The 19,378-nt window shown below is 48.0% G+C and overlaps 1 protein-coding gene across 1 annotated transcript in view; it reads right to left on the bottom strand.

The window, feature by feature from the left end:
• Window positions 1–206: 206 nt before the first annotated feature.
• USP6NL (USP6 N-terminal like) overlaps window positions 207–19,378 on the bottom strand; it is a gene marked incomplete at its 5' end in the record, with an annotated part of 57,503 nt that continues 38,331 nt past the window's right edge. The window contains one exon of the mRNA XM_015425153.1: window positions 207–1,752. Coding sequence (XP_015280639.1) covers window positions 299–1,752 — 1,454 coding nt within the window. The remainder of the gene's footprint in view (window positions 1,753–19,378) is intronic.

Raw genomic sequence — 19,378 nt, 5'->3', positions numbered from 1 at the left:
GATTTACAGATTTTAGGCAACAAGGTAGTTTCCCCATCTGGAAGCTACATAAATGTGGAACACATTATGCTATTGCTACGTTCATGAGAATCTGATATTTCATATTCGATACAGAGTGCCAGCTCTCGACAACATTTAACGCAGTCACGACGTAGTGTTATTACTTTGTGGATGTCTCATACGAATTAGCCAGCGGGGAGGGGGGGGGGATTATTGATCTTGACTAGCTATCAACCCAAGAGAGTTGTGAACCTTGCACATTTTTCTCCTAGCCCTCATAATAGGCACGTACAGTCTCTCAGAGCAGTACTGATTCATGCACTGACATTCCATCGGTCTGGTGTCTGTAGTGGTGGGAGGGGCCTGTAGGACCTGGATATCGATAATGCAGTGAGTCATGTTCTCCCATGGGTGGAGAAGTCCTGTATCTTATAGGGCCATCCACGGAAACGGTGGGAAGATCTTTTACAGGCATTGACTGGAAAGGGGTGTATTTCTTCAAGTTACCCGAATGACTTCGGCTACCCTCTTGGCTTCGTGATTGCCCATAAGCATCCTGTCTGTATATATGAGGAGGATCTGGCCTCCTTCTATTATCTTGCCAATAATCCACTGGAGGAATTACAAACCTGACACCTGTAGGCGATTTAGGATTGCTTGCATAGTTGTCAACAGGGCGAACCTCTATTCGACTAGAAGGTGTAACAATGAGATTCTGGTGACTGACAGAGTAATTTACATGCGGTTTATCAGTAAAGGTTTCTGTTGGAAGGCTAGGTGCATACGATCGACTGGGAGAGTTGGTTGAATGACCATGATTATACTGTGTGGGTATGAAGCTTGAGTGACCCACGTTGGGAACATGCTTTGGAGAATTCCCATGGTAAACAGGTGGGTTACTGTAAGATGGTGGTGGAGGTTTGGTGCTATGTCCAAGATCCGCCCCATCAGATTGAGAAGAATATTTGGGGACCCTTGGCTGTGTGCTGAAGGCATAGCTGTTGGATATTTTTGGTGGGCTAGATGTTTTCTCTGCCAGCTTCCTTGAACTGGTTGAGTAAGCTGCATTTCTGGGACTTTTTGGAAGGGTCCTCTCCAGCACCTCGTCTGCAGAATTTTCGTTCTCTAGATCAGCACCAGGAACGTTGTCATACTGCGAAGCATTCGACCCTCGCTTACCCTCGTCAACATCCAAAACCTTCATCTTTTGCTTTACATTGAAGAGCTGTGTGTCCCCAACAGGACTAGCAGGTGTTCCTGAACCAGTGTGGTTTGCAGGCCTACCACCCTTGATGTCCACAGTTAGTTTTGCGGTCTTTTCAACTATTTTAATATTGGAAGGTTTATTCCACCTGGGCACAAATTCCCTTCTTGCATTTGAAATCGCATTGGAATTTTGGTTTGCAGCTACATTGTGGTTTTGCTTGGCGTTGCCGGCCTCTGCTCGGTCAAGCTTTTTCCGGCTGTCGGTGTCGTTCTTTGGCAAATCGCCCCGCTTGTCTGCTGGTACAAGCTTCTGCTGTCTCAAAGAAGGCTTCTTTTCCAGAGAATTTCTTCTTCTTTCGTGATTGGGTGAGCTTTCCTGGACTTTCTCTGCAGGAACCCTTTGCTCTGTCAGCTGGACCTCCTGGGTACTGTTCAATCCACTGGCACTGCTCTGTCCGTTCAGCAGATGGGTAAGATTAAGAATAGCAGGCTGAGGTTCAAGCGGAATTTTCCCCATCTTCTTCTTTGGAAATTCATCATCTTTACCTAGAAGAATTAATAATAAAATAGATATTATATATACATATATAAAAATAAAGTAAAAAATTCCCTGCAGATCCTTCCTACGACAAACGATGCTTGTTATATTTTCCAGAACACATAAAACATATGAGATAAAGGGGGAAACGAGGAAAACTGCAGGGTTCAAAACTGAACTCACATCTTAATGAGGTCAGAGATTACAGCCGATGTAGCTTTACGCCTGGTACACACTCTTTTGACAGTAATACGAGCTGCAGGTGGTCAGCAACTTTGATATCGAAAGAACTCACTCAGGCATGCAAGAGCTGTCATAGGAATGCAAATCGAACTTGGGAGCCGATTTCCTGACCTTGTATGGTTTCAAAGATATAACAAGATCCTCAAAGCAATGCAGTTAAGTATTGTTCCCCAGGAACCGCGGCAGCTCATGGTCTAATTTTAAAAAAAAGAAAGACTCAACCCTGTTTCTAAGACTAAGATGATTATGACTTTGGACATGAGCAGGCATTCTATTCCAGGAGAAGTCTCTTGCACATGAGTACACCATCCCGCCTAACAGAACGGAAAAGGTATTGGAATTAACTGGGTTGTACAGCAGTTATATCGGCAAGCGTTATCTCTGTCTGATTCTAATCACTATCCTCTCTCCAAGAGCAGTCTGAGAAAGCATCTGATCCGTTCTCATAAAGAATGGAGGGGGGCAGGGGGGGAGTTCTATTAGATGGCCGGGAAGACCCTGTGTTCCAATAAATGTGATCATTTGTCACCTTCCGCCACAGGGAGGGAAAGAAGATTCGTGCGTTAACAAAAATCCACCGACGGGTTCAGAGCTCGGCCTGGAATCTTTCACATTTCTCTGGCTGGAACTACGTGGGAAGAGCCCCAACCTGGATGGCCCAAGCTAGCTCAGACTCATCAGACCTCGGAAGCGAAGCGGGGTCAGCCCTGGTGTGTACTTGGATGGGAGACCCCCAAAGAAGTCCAGGGTCGGTACGCAGAGTCAGGTGACGGCAAACCACCCATGTCCGTCTCTTGCCTCGAAAACCCTACGGAGTCTCCGTATGTCGGCCGCAACCTGATGGCACTTTCCGCTGCCACCGAGTGTGAGGACGTAGGCGTGGTTCGCACTGAACAACAGTTCCTACCTAGTTTCCCCACTTGACGACTTCACTGTGTTTCAGCACCACACCACGGTGCTGAGTGTTCACTGGCAGCCAATGACGCGGTGCCCTGGCAAGGAAGGGCTGATCTTTGTAACGTTAGGACAAGTCACTGTACTCAACATTATGGCACGGGGATCTGGATATCTCGCTGCCACTTTTGGTGGCAGCCACGTGCATACTGTAAGGTCTTGTTCCAGCCTTTGTTTAAATGCAAACCCCACGGAGGGCCTGCAATGTGATTATTTGGAAGGGGTGAGGAATCATGGAGTAAAGCAAGCAAAAGGTCTGGTAAACCACTTGCGGGGGCTGAATGGCTCAGACACAGTGGGCTTGGGAAGAAAAAGAAGAGATTGGATTTATACCCCCGCCCTTCACTCAGAGTCTCAGAGCAGCTTACAGTCTCCTCTCCCTTCCCTTCCCCACAACAGACACCCTGTGAGGAAGGTGGGGCTGAGAGAGCTCTGACAGAGAACTGCTCTTGAGAGAACAGCTCTGGGAGAACTGTGACTGACCCAAGGTCACCCAGATGGCTGCATGTGGAGGAGTTGGGAATCAAACCCGGTTCTCCAGATTAGAGTCCGCCGCTCTTAACCACTACACCAAACTGGCTCTCATAAAAGTGCCTTTTAGACAGGCCCCTAAAGGTAGCTAGTTTTTAGGCAAGAGGCAGCTAAGTTCCTCCCGCCCTCCCCTAAAAGAGGCCTGATGACAAGCCATCACCTTGTCCCCACTGCCCGTGTTCCTCTCTACCCCCCCCCCACAACTCCAAATGATTTTTCTCACTTTTATTGCCCCATACATTCCCCTCTTTCAGTTGGCATCCCTTGAGGGCTGAGTTCTCCCTGACAGTTGGAATTCTACCTGGATTCTACCAGTTGCTGGCTTCAGTTATTGAACATATGCGCCTGCGAAAGTCCCAAATTTGAGGGGAAAGGCAAATGAACCTGCTTTTTGACTTGGAGGGAGGCACTGCTCCACTCCAGTCCTCGTTTTTTACATGGGGAAAGTTAGCGGCAGATCTGAAATAAAAGCTTGTTTCGGGGGGGGGGGGGGGGTGGGAAAAAGTTTTGGGGGGGGGGGGGGGTGTCAAAGAAAGAAAGAAAGAAAGAAAAGAATATGTCAGCCTGGAAAGTCTTAATTATCGAGAGAAATCATAGCCTTGCGGCTCTCCTGAAAACACCTCTGTCACAAATTAATTTCTTTCAACCTTATAGCTCAAATTACTTTCTCGTTGTCACCGCCGGAACTACTGGTGCATTCAAAACCAACAGGGTGGTAAATAAAAGGGCTTTTTTTAAAAAAAAAAAGCACACCTCTACAAGAAATGCCACTTCTTAATGTTACACATCTGTTTCAAAACCTTTTCTGTTCTCAGCCGTATCTCGATAACATTGCTTAAAGTGCCCTCCCTGAAGGTACGTTATTAGATTAACTGTGTCGGTGACAAAGGAAGAGCTGGTTATGGAATTCCACTCATTCCACTCTGCGTTGTGCAAAGGACAGATCTTGTAGGAAGGCTAATGGCTACAAAATAATAATAAAAATAATAAAGCAGAATTTGCAGAGCTGGGTGCTTCTATCTGCAGTACTTCTTCAGAGACATGAGATCAAAGCAATCATCGCTGCACCGTTCAGAAAATGCATTACAGAGGCCAGGAACCACAGGTTGGATCACACCAATCCCCTCTGCTAGTGACACTGGTTTTCCCTTGACAAAAGAGGCCTTCCTCAGATATAGGAGGTTCTTCTGCCCACAGAGCAGACTCTCACACTAGCAAAAAAAACCCCACAGCTGAATCCAGCTCAATGCATGCTTTTTTTAACAGCGGAGAACATGACTCCATGTACCTCTACAGATACCCAAAGCATGTTTAAGTATCATGATACGTCTGGTTTATGTGTGCCATAACTTCTTCTCAAATGATTTCCTCATGCCCAAAACATCTGTGGGCTGGTGACTCACTCCACATTTGCAAATATGATAACTAGGTCTGGCCTTGCGTGATGAGCCAGGGAACAGGAAACCAGAAGTCACGGGAGGGAAAAGATGTCAAAAACATAAAACGGAAGACCCGCGTAGTCCGTTCAGACACCTGGTTGACAGGACTTGGAAGCGCTGCTGAAAAAGCGGACTACGGTTCAACTGATGTGGACAGAATTGCGTATGGTGTGCATATGTTCATGTGCCTCCTTGCTGGATGCATCTCTCATGAACACATGAAGCTGCCTTACACTGAATCAGACCACTGGCCCATTAAGGTCGGTATTGCCTACTCAGACAGGCAGCCGCTCTTCAGGGTCTCAGGGGGAGGTCTTTCACATCACCTACCGCCTGATCCTTTTTATAACTGGAGATGCCGAGGACTGAACCTGGGACCTTCTGTGTGCCAAGCAGATGCTCCACCACTGAGCCATGACCCCCTCCCCAAACACAGCTCAGGCCCCTGCACATACAGCAGCTTGTTTGCATGCGTGTGAAAAATGTGAATACACAGATGCTGTATATACAGCAGCATGTTTGTTTGTGTGCATGCGAGAATGTGAATGCACCACAAAAATATACATACGCAAGTGTGTGTGTATAGACAGACAGACTGCACAGATATGAAGCTCACTAGAATCTAATCTGATTGGCTATTGGCTCTCCACAGTCCCAGGCAGAGAGAAGTCTTTTTTCAACACCTGTTATCTGAGAACCTGTCGCTAGAGATGCCAGGGCCTGATCCTGGTATCTTATTGGCGAAAAGCACATGTATTGTCATTAAGCCACGGCCAGGTTACTGAGCCATGGCTGTGAAGCCCTGCGCTGCATGTTTCCACACCCTTTGCTGTTGTTTTTGCCATCAAGTCACGGCTGACGTATGGAGAACCCATGGGGCTTTCAAGGCAAGAGAGGTTCAGAGGTGGTCTGCCATTGCCTGCCACTGCATCACGACACTGGTATTCCTTGGTGGCCTCCCATCCAAAGGCTAGCCAGGGGCGGCCCCACTTAACCTCGGAGATTTGATGAGATCAGACTAGTTTGGGCTACCCGTGCCAGGGCTTCCATGCCCTACTCAGTAAGAACAGCCACAGATAACACCCACCAAGGGAAGACCATTGGAAGTGATTGAGCTGTGCCCTATGTTATCTTGGAAATCGGGTTCTGTTTTACCAGCCCCTGTTGAACATCATTGAAACGTCTTGATCTATACCCGGGAGAGGCGTACGGCTTTTTTTTTCCTTTCCGCAGTGGGCGTCTTCTGCCACAGTTACTTTCTCTGTTTTGAGGTCTATCGACACTATTCATGTCTGGAATTACAGAGGAGCCCACTGTTGGTTTTTAATACGTTCTTTTTGTAAATGATGCCTAATTGTTATGAGCCATCTGTTGGATATGTGTTTATGCATTCTGTTGGGTTATGACCACCAACCCATCCTTGTACTTTGGTGTAGAGTTTGGTGTAGTGGGTAAGAGCGCGGACTCTAAACTGGGAGAACCGGGTTTGATTCCCCACTCCTCCACTTGCAGCTGCTGGATGACCTTGGGCACGCGTAGTCCGTTCAGACACCTGGTTGACTTGGAAGCGCTGCTGAAAAAGCGGACTATGGCTCAACTGATGTGGACAGAATTGCGTATGGTGTGCATATGTTCCTGTGCCTCCTTGCCACTCTGAGACTCCAAGTGAAGGGCGGGGTATGAATCCAATCTCTTCTTCTTCTTACTTACTTTAATGAATGTAATATACAATTTTGATCATATATAGTTTTGAATTGTGGACGGTCTTCCCTTGGTGGGCATTGTCTGTGACTATACTTGTACGCGAAGGGTCCCCTATTGTCTCTGGCACTCCCCTGTAAGAATGGCCGACCTCATATTTGTAGCGAGCGGCACCCATTTATGTGTGCGGGACCTTGTGCATTTCCATAGGGCCTGCAAGACGGAGCTCTTCCGCCAGGCTTTTGAGTAGGAGCCTCCACTACCTTTAACACCAGTACCAACTGGCCCTGTGAGGAGTGAACGACAGCGCTGCGTGGAGCTGATACTACTGAACTGGGACTACCATCTTCAAGATCCCATCTTTTATTGAAGATTGATTGAAACATCTAGAGCCATCTTTTTATTGAAGACTGATTGATACATCTAGAGCCATCTTTTTATTGAAGACTGATTGATACATCTAGAGCCATCTTTTTATTGAAGATTGATTGAAACATCTAGAGCCATCTTTTTATTGAAGATTGATTGAAACATCTAGAGCCATCTTTTTATTGAAGACTGATTGATACATCTAGAGCCATCTTTTTATTGAAGACTGATTGATACATCTAGAGCCATCTTTTTATTGAAGACTGATTGATACATCTAGAGCCATCTTTTTATTGAAGACTGATTGATACATCTAGAGCCATCTTTTTATTGAAGACTGATTGATACATCTAGAGCCATCTTTTTATTGAAGACTGATTGATACATCTAGAGCCATCTTTTTATTGAAGACTGATTGATACATCTAGAGCCATCTTTTTATTGAAGACTGATTGATACATCTAGAGCCATCTTTTTATTGAAGACTGATTGATACATCTAGAGCCATCTTTTTATTGAAGACTGATTGATACATCTAGAGCCATCTTTTTATTGAAGACTGATTGATACATCTAGAGCCATCTTTTTATTGAAGACTGATTGATACATCTAGAGCCATCTTTTTATTGAAGACTGATTGATACATCTAGAGCCATCTTTTTATTGAAGACTGATTGATACATCTAGAGCCATCTTTTTATTGAAGACTGATTGATACATCTAGAGCCATCTTTTTATTGAAGACTGATTGATACATCTAGAGCCATCTTTTTATTGAAGACTGATTGATACATCTAGAGCCATACATCTAGAGCCATCTCTTTATTGAAGACTGATTGCTTTTAAGCTGTTGCTTTTAAGCTGTTTATGTATTGGCATGTGCCTTATTCGTGAGCCGCCCTGAGCCCGCTTGCGGGGAGGGAGGGCTATAAACCAAAACAATAAATAAATAAATAATCTCTGGCATGCTTAAAGTGACGTTTTGAATATTCCACTATGAGCGTATTTTAAGCACACCTCCTGGGCTTCCCCCTTCTCCTAATATCTCAAATCAATGCACAGTTGTTTTTTTTTCTAAGAAACCTTTGAAATGCACTTGGCCTGATTAATAAGGCAGCTTTATTTATTTATTTATTTTTAAATAATAGCACCGTACGGTCTCTTAATTAGCATTAAGCTTTCAAGGAACCCAAGGGAGAATACCGGAGACATTTTAATCGGGATCTTTGTTGCTTTGAAGATTACAGGATGTAATCTTTCCCCATCATACTACAGAGCGAGGGCGCACGTAACCCTGGCGTGCACAGTTCAAAGCTGTTTAGATGTCGTAGGCTAACACCTGAATCTTGAAGATGTTGGAGGGGGGGATTTCTTGAAAAGAAAATGTCAGAATGATGCTTCACATCCTCGCTAGCTTACCGGTTGCGAGCCTGGGGTTACAAATGCAAAACCAGAAGCCTGGATGCACTAACATTCCAAGGTCGCAACTGTTGATTGCCAAGACCAAAGCCAGGCGCCGGCAGTGGCTTGTGAGTTTCTATTAGATGTGCGAAATAATTGGGACGGCGACCGGGTAGTCAACAAAGGCAAAGGCAGAGGATAAAAGAACCGCCGCTTCAGATCTTTGTCACGTGGCCTCCGCACAACACGGATGAACGTGAACTTCAGGCTCGGATGTCAGAGATGGGCATGAGACACAAAGCGGGCACCTCGCTTTAGATCCGCCGACGTCGCCGGCGCTCGACATTAAGCCAGGCGGACAATCTGACGGAAATTGGGGTCGGGGTGATGGATCTTGGCCTCTTTGTGCACTGACGCTCCGGCTGATGCCGCCCAAGGGTGTCAAGAGTAGGCCATGCGCAGTGGGGAGGGGGGACTGGCAGGCAATGGGAAGGGGGTTGCCCGGGTGTTCTAGCCAGTTTAGTGTAGTGGTTAGAGTGCGGGCTCTAATCTGGGAGAACCGGGTTTGATTCCCCACTCCTCCACATCCGGCTGCTGGTGTGACCTTGGGTCAGTCACAAGTTTTCTCAGAGCTGTTCTCTCAAGGGCAGTCCTCAAAAGAGCTCTCTCAGCCCCACCTCCCTCACAGGGTCTCTGTCGTGGGGAGGGGAAGGGAAAAGAGATCGTAAGACGCCCTGAGACTCCTTCGGGTAGTGAAGGGCGGGGAAGAAATCCAATCTCTTCTCTTCTTCTTTTACCCCCTTCCCTTCCCCTTTCCCGGATACCATACCCACTACCTAAGTGTCAGACCTCTTTTCTTCTAATGCCAACAAATGCCTGGAAACCAAGACCGGGCAAAAGCCTCTTAGGGGGCGGGTGGGAAATTTTAGGGAGAAAGAGGTAGGTGGAGGAAGGGTTAAAGCAACCTCCCCCTTCCCCACCACTTCTGGACACCACCTGCTCCTTCTGGCTGGCCACTGTTTGGTGCCAGGGTGCCCCAGACCTTGGCTCGATTCAGAAAGCCTGCTCTCTGACAGTGCCCTGCCTTGGATGGCCCAGGCTAGCCTGGTCTCATCTGATCTCAGGAGCTAAGCAGGGTTGGCCCTGGTTAGCGCTTGGATGGGAGACCGACGAGGAAGTCCAGGGTAGCTGTGCAGAGGCAGGCGATGGCAAGCCGCCTCTGTTCCGTCTCCTGCCTCGAAAACCTTACGGGGGGTCGCCGTAAGTCAGAGGTGACTTGGTGATGCTTTCGGCCACCACTCTGACATTAGAGGTTATCATGAAAATTGGACCACAGTTTGAAGACTGCTTCTCAGGTGTGGCCCTGCCAAGCACTGGGAGAAGATGAAGAGTTGGTTTTCATACCCTGCCTTCCTCTACATGAAGGAGTCTCAGAGCGGCTTACGATTACCTTCCCTTCCTCTCCCCGCAACAGACACCCTCTGTGAGGTAGGTGAAGGGCTGAGAGAGTTGCTCTTGAGAGAACAGCTCTGAGAGAACTGTGACTGACCCAAGGTCACCCAGCTGGCTTCCTGTGGAGGAGTGGGGAATCAAAACCCGGTTCTCCAGATTAGTGTCTGCTGCTCTTAACCATTACACTAAGCTGTCTGACTTTGGAAATCTGCAGGACCTCCTTCTGTGTGTGTTCCCATGATGTGTTCTGTGCAATGAGAAGTGCCTGATATCCTGCCCTGTAATTATGACGGGGGACGGAAGGTGGCATGGTATAGGCCAGGGGTGGCCGAACTCTGTTTCACATGTATTGTGCGGCTCCTGGCAGGGCCGCTGGGGAAGCGAAGGGGAGGCATGCCTCCACAATTGGTCTTCCCTTCCCCAGCCAGTGTTCCTCTCCCTGGGTAGGCTGGGGGGGGGGGGGGGCAGAGAAAAAAAGCACACTATTAACTTTAAATGTGTTCTCAAAGCCTCCCCCCAGCTGGCTTGGAGAAAGCATTGGTCTCTTTAAATCCCTTCTCCAAGCCAAGCCAGCCAGCCAGCGTGGGGGCATGGGGTGATTGGGGTTGGAGGACACATTTAAAGTTAAAGTTGCTTTCTTTCCCCCTCCCTCCCCCATCTATTTGCTTGCTTGCTTTCCATCTTTTTTTGTCTCTCTCCTTTCCTTCCTCTTTCTCTTTTCCTCCCTTCTTCCCCCCTCCCTCTATTTGCTGTCTTTGTTTCTTTCTCTCTGTCTCTTTCTTTCCACCTCTTTCATTCTTTCTTTCCACCCCTCTCTCTCTTAGACATATAAGGATCATTAGCAAACAAATTTCATTGGACAAATGCATTTCATTATCAATATTTGTTTTTACCCCTTTGGTTTTTTTTTATTTTTGGCAGTCTCATTTAATGTTGATTAAAAGCAATTTGGCATATTTTTCAATAAAAACGTGTGTGACATTTGTTCATGTCTTGCGGCTCTCAAACATCTGATGTTTATTCTATGTGGCTCTTCCGTTAAGCGAGTTTGGCCACCCCTGGTATAGCCCGATCTTGTCAGATCTTGGTAGCTAAGCAGGGTTGGTACTTGGGTGGGAGACCACCAAGGAAGGCTCTGCAGAGGAAGGCCATGGCAAACCACCTCTGCTTCTCACTTGCCTTGAAAGCCCCTTGCTGGGGTCTCCATAAGGTTTGGATGAGAGACCACCAAGGAAGTCTCTGCAGAGGAAGGCCATGGCAAACCACCTCTGCTTCTCCCTTGCATTGAAAGCCCCTTGCTGGGGTCGCCATAAGGTTTGGATGAGAGACCACCAGGGAAGGCTCTGCAAAGGCAGGCCATGGCAAACCACCTCTGCTTCTCACTGGCCTTGAAAGCCCCTTGCTGGGGTCATCATAAGGCTTGGATGAGAGACCACCAAGGAAGGCTCTGCAGAGGAAGGCCATGGCAAACCACCTCTGCTTCTCACTGGCCTTGAAAGCCCCTTGCTGGGGTCATCATAAGGCTTGGATGAGAGACCACCAAGGAAGGCTCTGCAGAGGAAGGCCATGGCAAACCACCTCTGCTTCTCACTGGCCTTGAAAGCCCCTTGCTGGGGTCGCCCTAAGGCTTGGATGAGAGACCACCAAGGAAGTCTCTGCAGAGGAAGGCCATGGCAAACCACCTCTGCTCCTTGCTTGTCTTGAAAGCCCCTTGCTGGGGTCACCATAAGTTGGCTGCAACTTGACAGCATTTGACACTCAGTTATGGCAGGGTCATTTTAAACACAACTTCAGGTTCTGCTCATAAGGCTGCCGGGGTGGGGTGTAAAAAAAAAAGTTGGAGGTTTGAGCTGAGGTCTTGAGGTGAAACCTGGGAGGAGGTAGAGCTTGACATCCGGCAAGCAGCAGATCCTATTGCGCTGCCCCGGCGGGGAGGCCAAGTGTCTAGTATTGGCCTAGCCAATCCAGAGGCTTCATCTTGCTGGCCAACTTGCAAGGGCTGAAGTTCTACAAGGCCACCCCCCCTTCTTGGTCTGAAGAGGGCTGAGGAACTGTAACTCAGTGAAGGCCAGGAAGGTCCCAGTCCAAATGCTGTGGGTCCTGACATGCCATGTGCACAGGCTTTTTTTAGTAGAAAAAGCCCAGCAGGAACTCATTAGCATAATAGGCCACACCCAACAGCAGACACTCATTAGCATATTAGGCCACACCCTTGACAGCACAGCACATTAGCATATTAGGCCGCACCCCCCATGTTACCAGAAGTGTGGTCATCCAGCCACACCCACCTTTTGCTTCTTATTCTGTTTACCTTGTTGTCAAAACCCAGGGCTATTTTTGTAGCAGGAACTCCTTTGCATGTTAGGCCACACACCCCTAATGTAGCCAATCCTAATGAGTTTCTGCTGTTGGGTGTGGCCTATTATGCTAATGAGTTCCTGCTGGGCGTGGCCAATTCAGGAGCCAGCTGGAACTCCGTTTCTGTGTGTTCCTGCCCAAAAATAGCCCTGCATGTACAGATTGCAAATGATGGAGAACCGAGCGAGCAAACCTAAGCAGAAAATGTGGGCCACTCAAACCAATGTGGGGGTTTTTTGAGGGGGGGGAGGAGCATTAAAAGATAAAGAACAGGGCTATTCTGAAGCACTGCTGGGGGCAGAGAAGGGAAGCAATTGTTCTATAGCAGGGGTCCCCAAAGCTTTTGAGACTGTGGGAACCTTTGGAATCCTGACACAGAGCAGTAGGCACAACCACAAAATGGCTGCCACAGGAAGGTGGAGTCAGGCACAAAATGGCTGCCACAGAAGGGATTGGATTAGGGTTCCCAAGTACTTACCACAATCCGGCGGGGGGAAACATGCTCCCCGGCCGGACCATTCCTCCCTGCAACGCACTATGCCGTCGCCAGGAAGTGACGCCGGGTGACGCTCTGGCAATGGGGCTGAAACCCGATGGTACCATCGAGTTTCCAGTCCCATTGCCAGAGCGTCGCCCGGCTTCACTTCCTGGTGACGGAATGGTGCGGCGCGTCTGTTGTCCCCGCGGGAATGATCTTGTGAAGACGTCTGTGTCCCCCGCCGAATCACAGTACGTACTTGGGAAACCTGGATTGGATTTGTACCCCACCCTTCACTCGGAGTCTCAGAGCGGCTTACAATCTCCTTTCCCTCCCCATCCCCACAACAGACACCCTGTCAGGTAGGTGCGGCTGGAGTTGCCAGCTCTGGATCTGGAAATACCTGGAGGTTTTGAGGGTGGAGCCTGAGAAGAGCAGGGTTTTTTTGGGGGGGACCTCATCAGGGTATAATGCCAACAAGTCCTGCTTCCAAAGCAACCATTTTCTCCAGGGGAACTGATCTTGGTTGTCTGGAGATCAATTGTAATAGCAGGAGATCCCCAGGTGTGACCTGGAGGTTGGCGACCCTAGGTGGGGCTGAGAGAGCTCTCTCAAGAACTGCTCTTGCAAGATCGCCTCTGAAACGACTTGTGACTGACCAAGGTCACACCAGCAGCTGCATGAGGAGGGGTGGGGAATCAAACGCAGTTCTCCCAGATTAGAGTCCGCGCTCCTAGCCACTACACCAAACCGGCAGGAGGAAGAGGCACACGCACACGCACACGCACACACACAAAAAGCCCAAGTGCAGGAGAAAAGGGTGGTAATTTTAACAAATACACTGGAGAAGAGGAGTGAGAGAGCAGAAAACCACTGAAACGACATTACGGTAATCTGTCCGTCCAACTGGATCTCCAGTGGCCAGAGACCCCACTGAGCATGTGCCTGACCTGGCCCCACCCATTTTCTAGCCACACTCAGTGGGCAGCAAGAAAGGTGTTGGGGGGGCACCACAGTGGGGACTCCTGTTCTACAGCTTTAGGAGGATGGCCACACCCTGATGAAAACCACCACCCATCTCGTCATTCCATGTCTGGAAGTTATGCAAACTTCTGAGATTAATTAAAGGATATAAAATAAGTATTTTGGAATGTACTTTAGGAAATAAACACACCCATAATTCCCCACCCCCCGACAGGTCCTATTTGAGTATATTGGTGGCCCAGTGGAAACCCTTCCCTGCTGAGCTGCCTGGACTTCCTCACCATGGCAACCGGGCCACTGTGTATTTGCAAGCCCGTGTCATCTTATTTTCAGTTCTCTGCCCCGGTCCAAAACTCTCGCGCGTAAGTGCTCGCTCATTAAAGTGGCCGTTCCACATGCACACGAGGATCTCCAGCCGCTACTCCACTGGACGCGTTTAACATGCAAGTCGGGGAGACCGAAACGACTGGCGAGAATCCCGAATTCAAAAGTCCATATGGCGTCCCAAGTCCACGAAACAAGCAGTTTGCAAGACAACTGGGCATGCCTGGTTAATCAAAACAAAACCTTGCTCAGCCCCCCAACCAAAAGCACAAGGAAGCCGAGAACAAGTCAAGACGTAAAATACCAGGAGACGCTTGGGGGATAGTAGCGGACTGGAAGACCACGATATCGGGTCCTGGCGAGAAAGGGGAAGAAGAAAAGACGGGTTTGAATGGTGAAAATGTCTCTGACTTAAGAGTCACTAAGCATGCAAAGCTAGCAAACAAATAATAAAAAAGAGCTTGACACCTATAATTCTTGGGAGTGGGGTGGAATAAACCCTAACTAAAGCAGATTTCCTGTTCAAAACAGTAGCCTCTCAGACACTGGACTGACTTTCTCGACTGACCTAAAGCACCTTCTGAAGGGTATCCACCCGTGTTTTGACTCAGCAACTGCTTTTACGCTGTCATACTGAACTGAAACAATCACATACTTTTTAACTTAATTCATCTGATTTAAATTTGGGGTGGGGTGGGGGCTTGTTCGGTTTTTAGTTTGCTGTGCACCACTTCAAAATTTCGTTTTTGCGGGCGGCTGTGCCGATTCTGCAGTAGAACAGCGAGATTTGAGTCCAGTGGCGCCTTAGTGACTGACAAGGTTTTCGAGCTCGAATCTGATGAAGGGCTCGCTTTGTCGCTCGAAAGCTTCTATCCCCAAAATTCGTCGGTTTCTAAGATGCTACTGGACTTGAATTCGGCTGTTCAAAATTTTAGGCAGTGGTTAATCTTGTAAATAAAATAAAATGATCGCTAGGTGACCAACAGAGGTCCCTGATTACGAGGGTTGCCATTCTCCAGGTGGGACCTTGGAGGTCTACCAGAATTAGAACTGATCTCCAGGTGACAGAGATCAATTTCCCTGGAGAAAATGGCTGCTTCGGAGGGCGGATTCTATGGCATTAGACCACCCTGAGGTCCAGTACCTCCCCAAACTACTCCCTCCCCAAGCTCCACCCTCAAACTCTTCAGGTATTCCCCAACCCAGAGGGGGCCTACCCTATTGATTACACCGGCAATTGCAGAATAACCTTCAGTGGGTGATCTGCACCGGTAGGGGTGATTTGTCCATATTCAAAACAACAATATTAACATAATCGTAGGCTTCCCACGATGCAGTCCAGAAAATGCAGAGGGGGGACACCAATTTACCCTACCCAGTTCACAAGAGAAGCTACCCACTGGCCCACTGACACAAGATCATGGTGTCAGGGAAAAGACGGGTTTGCCTTATACTGAATCGGGCCCTTGGTCCATTGGTCAGTATTGCCCATTCAGACTGGCAGCAGCTCTCCAGCATCTCAAGCAGGGGTCTTTCACATCACCTGCTAGTTGGTCCTTTTAATTGGAGAAGCTGGGGATTGAAACTGGGACCTTCTGCATGACAGGCAGATGCTCTGCCACTGAGCCATGACCTCTGACCTGAATGGAATTGTCACAGGTAGCTGCCTTATACTGAATCAGACCCTTGGTCCACCAAGGCCAGTATTGTCTACTCAGATTGGCAGTGGCTTTTCAGAGTGTCAGGCTGAGGCCTTTCACATCACCTGCTAGCTGGTCCCATTAACTGGAGATGTGGGGGTTGAACTTGGGACCTTCTGCATGCCAGGCAGATGCTCTGCCACTGAGCCACGGCCCCTGCATGATCGAAAACATTCCAGTCCCACAGAGTGCTGCAGTTAAAAAGATACCTAACTCTCGCTTTGCCTGAATTGTACCGTTCGTGATTCTTTAAACATTCCAGCACTACAATGGCTGCAAGAAGTTTTTACAGGTATATGGCAAGAGGACTCCTCCCCCAACCCGGCTCCTGGTTAAAGCTGCCTGTCTGGCCCCAAGCAGCTAATGGAAATAATGATGCACAGGCTGTTCGTTCTCTTCTATCAGCCCCAAGACCTCAAGGTCTGTGCCTGTGCCGCCGCATATATATGATATACATGATGAAGATCGAGAAGCTGATGAGCAAGACAGACCAGAGATTATATTAACATAGCTGCCACCGCCATCCCTAAGTATTAGTTTACAACTAGCTAGCGCTTTATGGGCTCTCTTTGTAGGAGGGACTCCTTTGCATATTAGGTGACACACCCCTAATGTAGCCAATCCTCCAAGAGCTTACAGCAGCCCCTGTAAGAAGAGCTCTGTGAGCTCTTGGAGGATTGGCTATAGGCAGGGCTCTTTCTGTAGCAGGAACTCCTTTGCCTATTAGGCGAGACACCCCCTAATGTAGCCAATCCTCCAAGAGCTTACAGCAGCCCCTGTAAGAAGAGCTCTGTGAGCTCTTGGAGGATTGGCTATAGGCAGGGCTCTTTCTGTAGCAGGAACTCCTTTGCCTATTAGGCGAGACACCCCCTAATGTAGCCAATCCTCCAAGAGCTTACAGCAGCCCCTGTAAGAAGAGCTCTGTGAGCTCTTGGAGGATTGGCTATAGGCAGGGCTCTTTCTGTAGCAGGAACTCCTTTACCTATTAGGCGACACACACCCTAATGTAGCCAATCCTCCAAGAGCTCACAGAGCTCTTCTTACAGGGGCTTCTGTAAGCTCTTGGAGGATTGGCTACATTAGGGTGTGTGTCGCCCAATATGCAAAGACGTTCCCGCTACAAAAAGAGCCCTACATCAGATTGTTTTTATATGGTTTCATCTATGTTATACTGTTCTTATGTTTTATCCTTTGTAAGCCGCCCTGAGCCTGCCTTGGCGGGGAGGGCGGGGTATAAATCAAATAAATAAATAAATTCTAAAAAGTAAATAAATAAGGGAAAGTTTTGACCACAGAATTTGTTGGGGCCTAGAATAAAGGAAAGCTTGTCTGTCCCAAGTCCTACATTCTAAGGCTGTTCTACTGCAAGTGTCGTTATGCCTCTGAAAACAGGGGATCTCTCTTTAATATCAGAACCTGGGGAAAACAACTATACAAGTCACCGTTTTTTTAAAAAAAGGTTGGCTTGCGAACACATCCCAAACCTACTGAGACAGAATACGAAAGAAACAGAGTTGGCATCATCCCTAGGAAAACAGGAAGTAAAATTCAGATTGGGTGGAGGGGGGGAAGAGCCAAAACAAAATACCATTACTGATTTATTCTTGATCTTTGTCACCACCTAGTGGGAATTAATCTCAACTGCAAGGCTTTTGGATTTAATTGTTCCGAGTTGCATCAACAGTTGATTGCACTAATCTCTGTGCCACAAAGAACTTGAGCTAATTGCTCTGAGTGCCTTCTTGGGTTCCTTATTTCAGCACGGAAATATGTGTATTACCTGAGCCATAGCCCAGATTACAGGAGAAACGCCGTGAGAGGGGGGAAAACTGGTATTCGAGAGTTTGCTTTCCACGCAGTGATTTTTCATTCTGGATGTATTTCTGAACCAACCGCCCCACCCCGAAGTGTGCACGTGAAAAGTACAAGGTGCAAGCCAGGAGCAAACCTTGATATTATCCTGAAAGCAAGCTTGCTGCTGAAAAGAGAAGCTCCACTTCTAGCTCCCCACGATGTTGGGCAGAACTTGCCTTAAATCACTATGTTCCCTCATTCTCTGCCTCCCTTCAACAACAGCCGATGCGGTCAGGCATGGAAATGCAGAGTATTGTGTTGTCATGGCACACAGTAAGTGCCACGAACTGTTGGGAGGTGAACAGCCTGGACACGTAGCTACCGTTTGAGACGGTAGCCACGTGTTCAGGGTAGGACCTCTGTTGGTCCTAGAAAACAAGCCATCTCCCCCCCCTTTCTAGATCATCAGCAGTAGAACACACAAACACTAACTCAGGTTTGCAATTTCTATAATACTGTGGGATGACAGTAATACAGTGGACTTCATTAAAAGTTTCACATGCTGATGTTAACAGCTCAACTTGGAAACTCCACTTCTTTCTTTATTTATTTATTTATTTCGATTTCTATCCCGCCCTGCCTGACAAGCAGGCTCAAGGTGGCGTACAATAATAATTTACAATAAAAACAGAAAATATTCTAACAATAAAATATGAAGTGCAGATTAAATACAAACGATAAGGTGCAGATGGCCATCGTTGTAGTGGGGCCCCGTATGACTAGACCAGTATCCCAAAGAAAGTGCCAGTAATAGATGTTCAGTAGCTCGTTCAGTGGCGGCTCCGAATCGAAAGCCTGGTGGAAGAGCTCGGTTTTACAGGCCCTGCGGAACTGTAGAAGGTCCCGCAGGGCCCTGATGTCCTCCGGGAGCTCGTTCCACCGGTATGGAGCCGCCACTGAGAAGGCCCTAGATCTGGTGATAGCCAGTCTGGCATCCTTGGGGCCAGGGACAGTCAGGCGATTTTGAGTCCCCAACTTCAGTGCTCTCTGGGGAACATGTGGGGAAAGGCGGTCCCTCAGGTAGGCAGGCATGGTCATATAGGGCTTTAAAGGTCAAAGCCAGCACCTTGAAGCGAATCCGGTATGCCATTGGCAGATAGTGGAGCTCCCTCAGCACAGGCCGGATGTGTTCTCGAATAGGCAGTCCACATGCTTGTTTGTCCCAGGGGCTGTTGAAATGGAACCCCAGGCGCTCACCCACCATTGACAGAAACTTCGAGTCACAGCAGATTGCGAGCAAGGCTAGATAGACATTTGGAAAAGCTGCAAGGGTGACTCGTGGCACTGTGTACCTCTACCAGGGTGCGGGGAGGGGGGAAGGGACCCGATGGCACAAACGGTGTGGTTCAGATCAGGCGGAGACGGGCAAAACCACCTGAGTGAAACCGAGATTACACAACAACCCCAAACTTCATTGCATTCCGATGCAATTTAGGAGAAATTAGTAAAGGGGGGGGGAAACAAACATGTAACCATGGAAACCAATCAGAGAGTTAGGTGGTTAATAAAAGGAAGTGCAGAGAGAGAAAGGGGTTACGTGTGAGTCCTCCAGACATATAAATGAAAAATCCCATATTCATCTGAAAAAGAAGATACAGAAAATGTGAGAAGAAAAAAGAATGTGGAGCTGGTTTTAATGTCGTGGTGTCCCCCCCCCTTTTTGAAAGGGGTCCTTCCCGTTCACATTTTTTTTACAAATGAAGAGAATCGTGCACGGTGGATAGGAGGTGGAAGGGAGTGAAGATGACCGCTAGGGGTGTGCAAAAAACAACAACAACTCATCCCTAATGAGCGCCTTTGAATCTTGTCTTACCCTTGCCTTGCCTGACTTCTACAGAAACATGGG

Source organism: Gekko japonicus, unplaced genomic scaffold, assembly GCF_001447785.1.
Source record: "Gekko japonicus isolate JY-2015 unplaced genomic scaffold, Gekko_japonicus_V1.1 scaffold3432, whole genome shotgun sequence".
Classification (NCBI taxonomy): domain Eukaryota; kingdom Metazoa; phylum Chordata; class Lepidosauria; order Squamata; family Gekkonidae; genus Gekko; species Gekko japonicus.
Note: the sequence above shows the minus strand (reverse complement) of the source record. Positions and strands in the feature narration are given on the sequence as shown.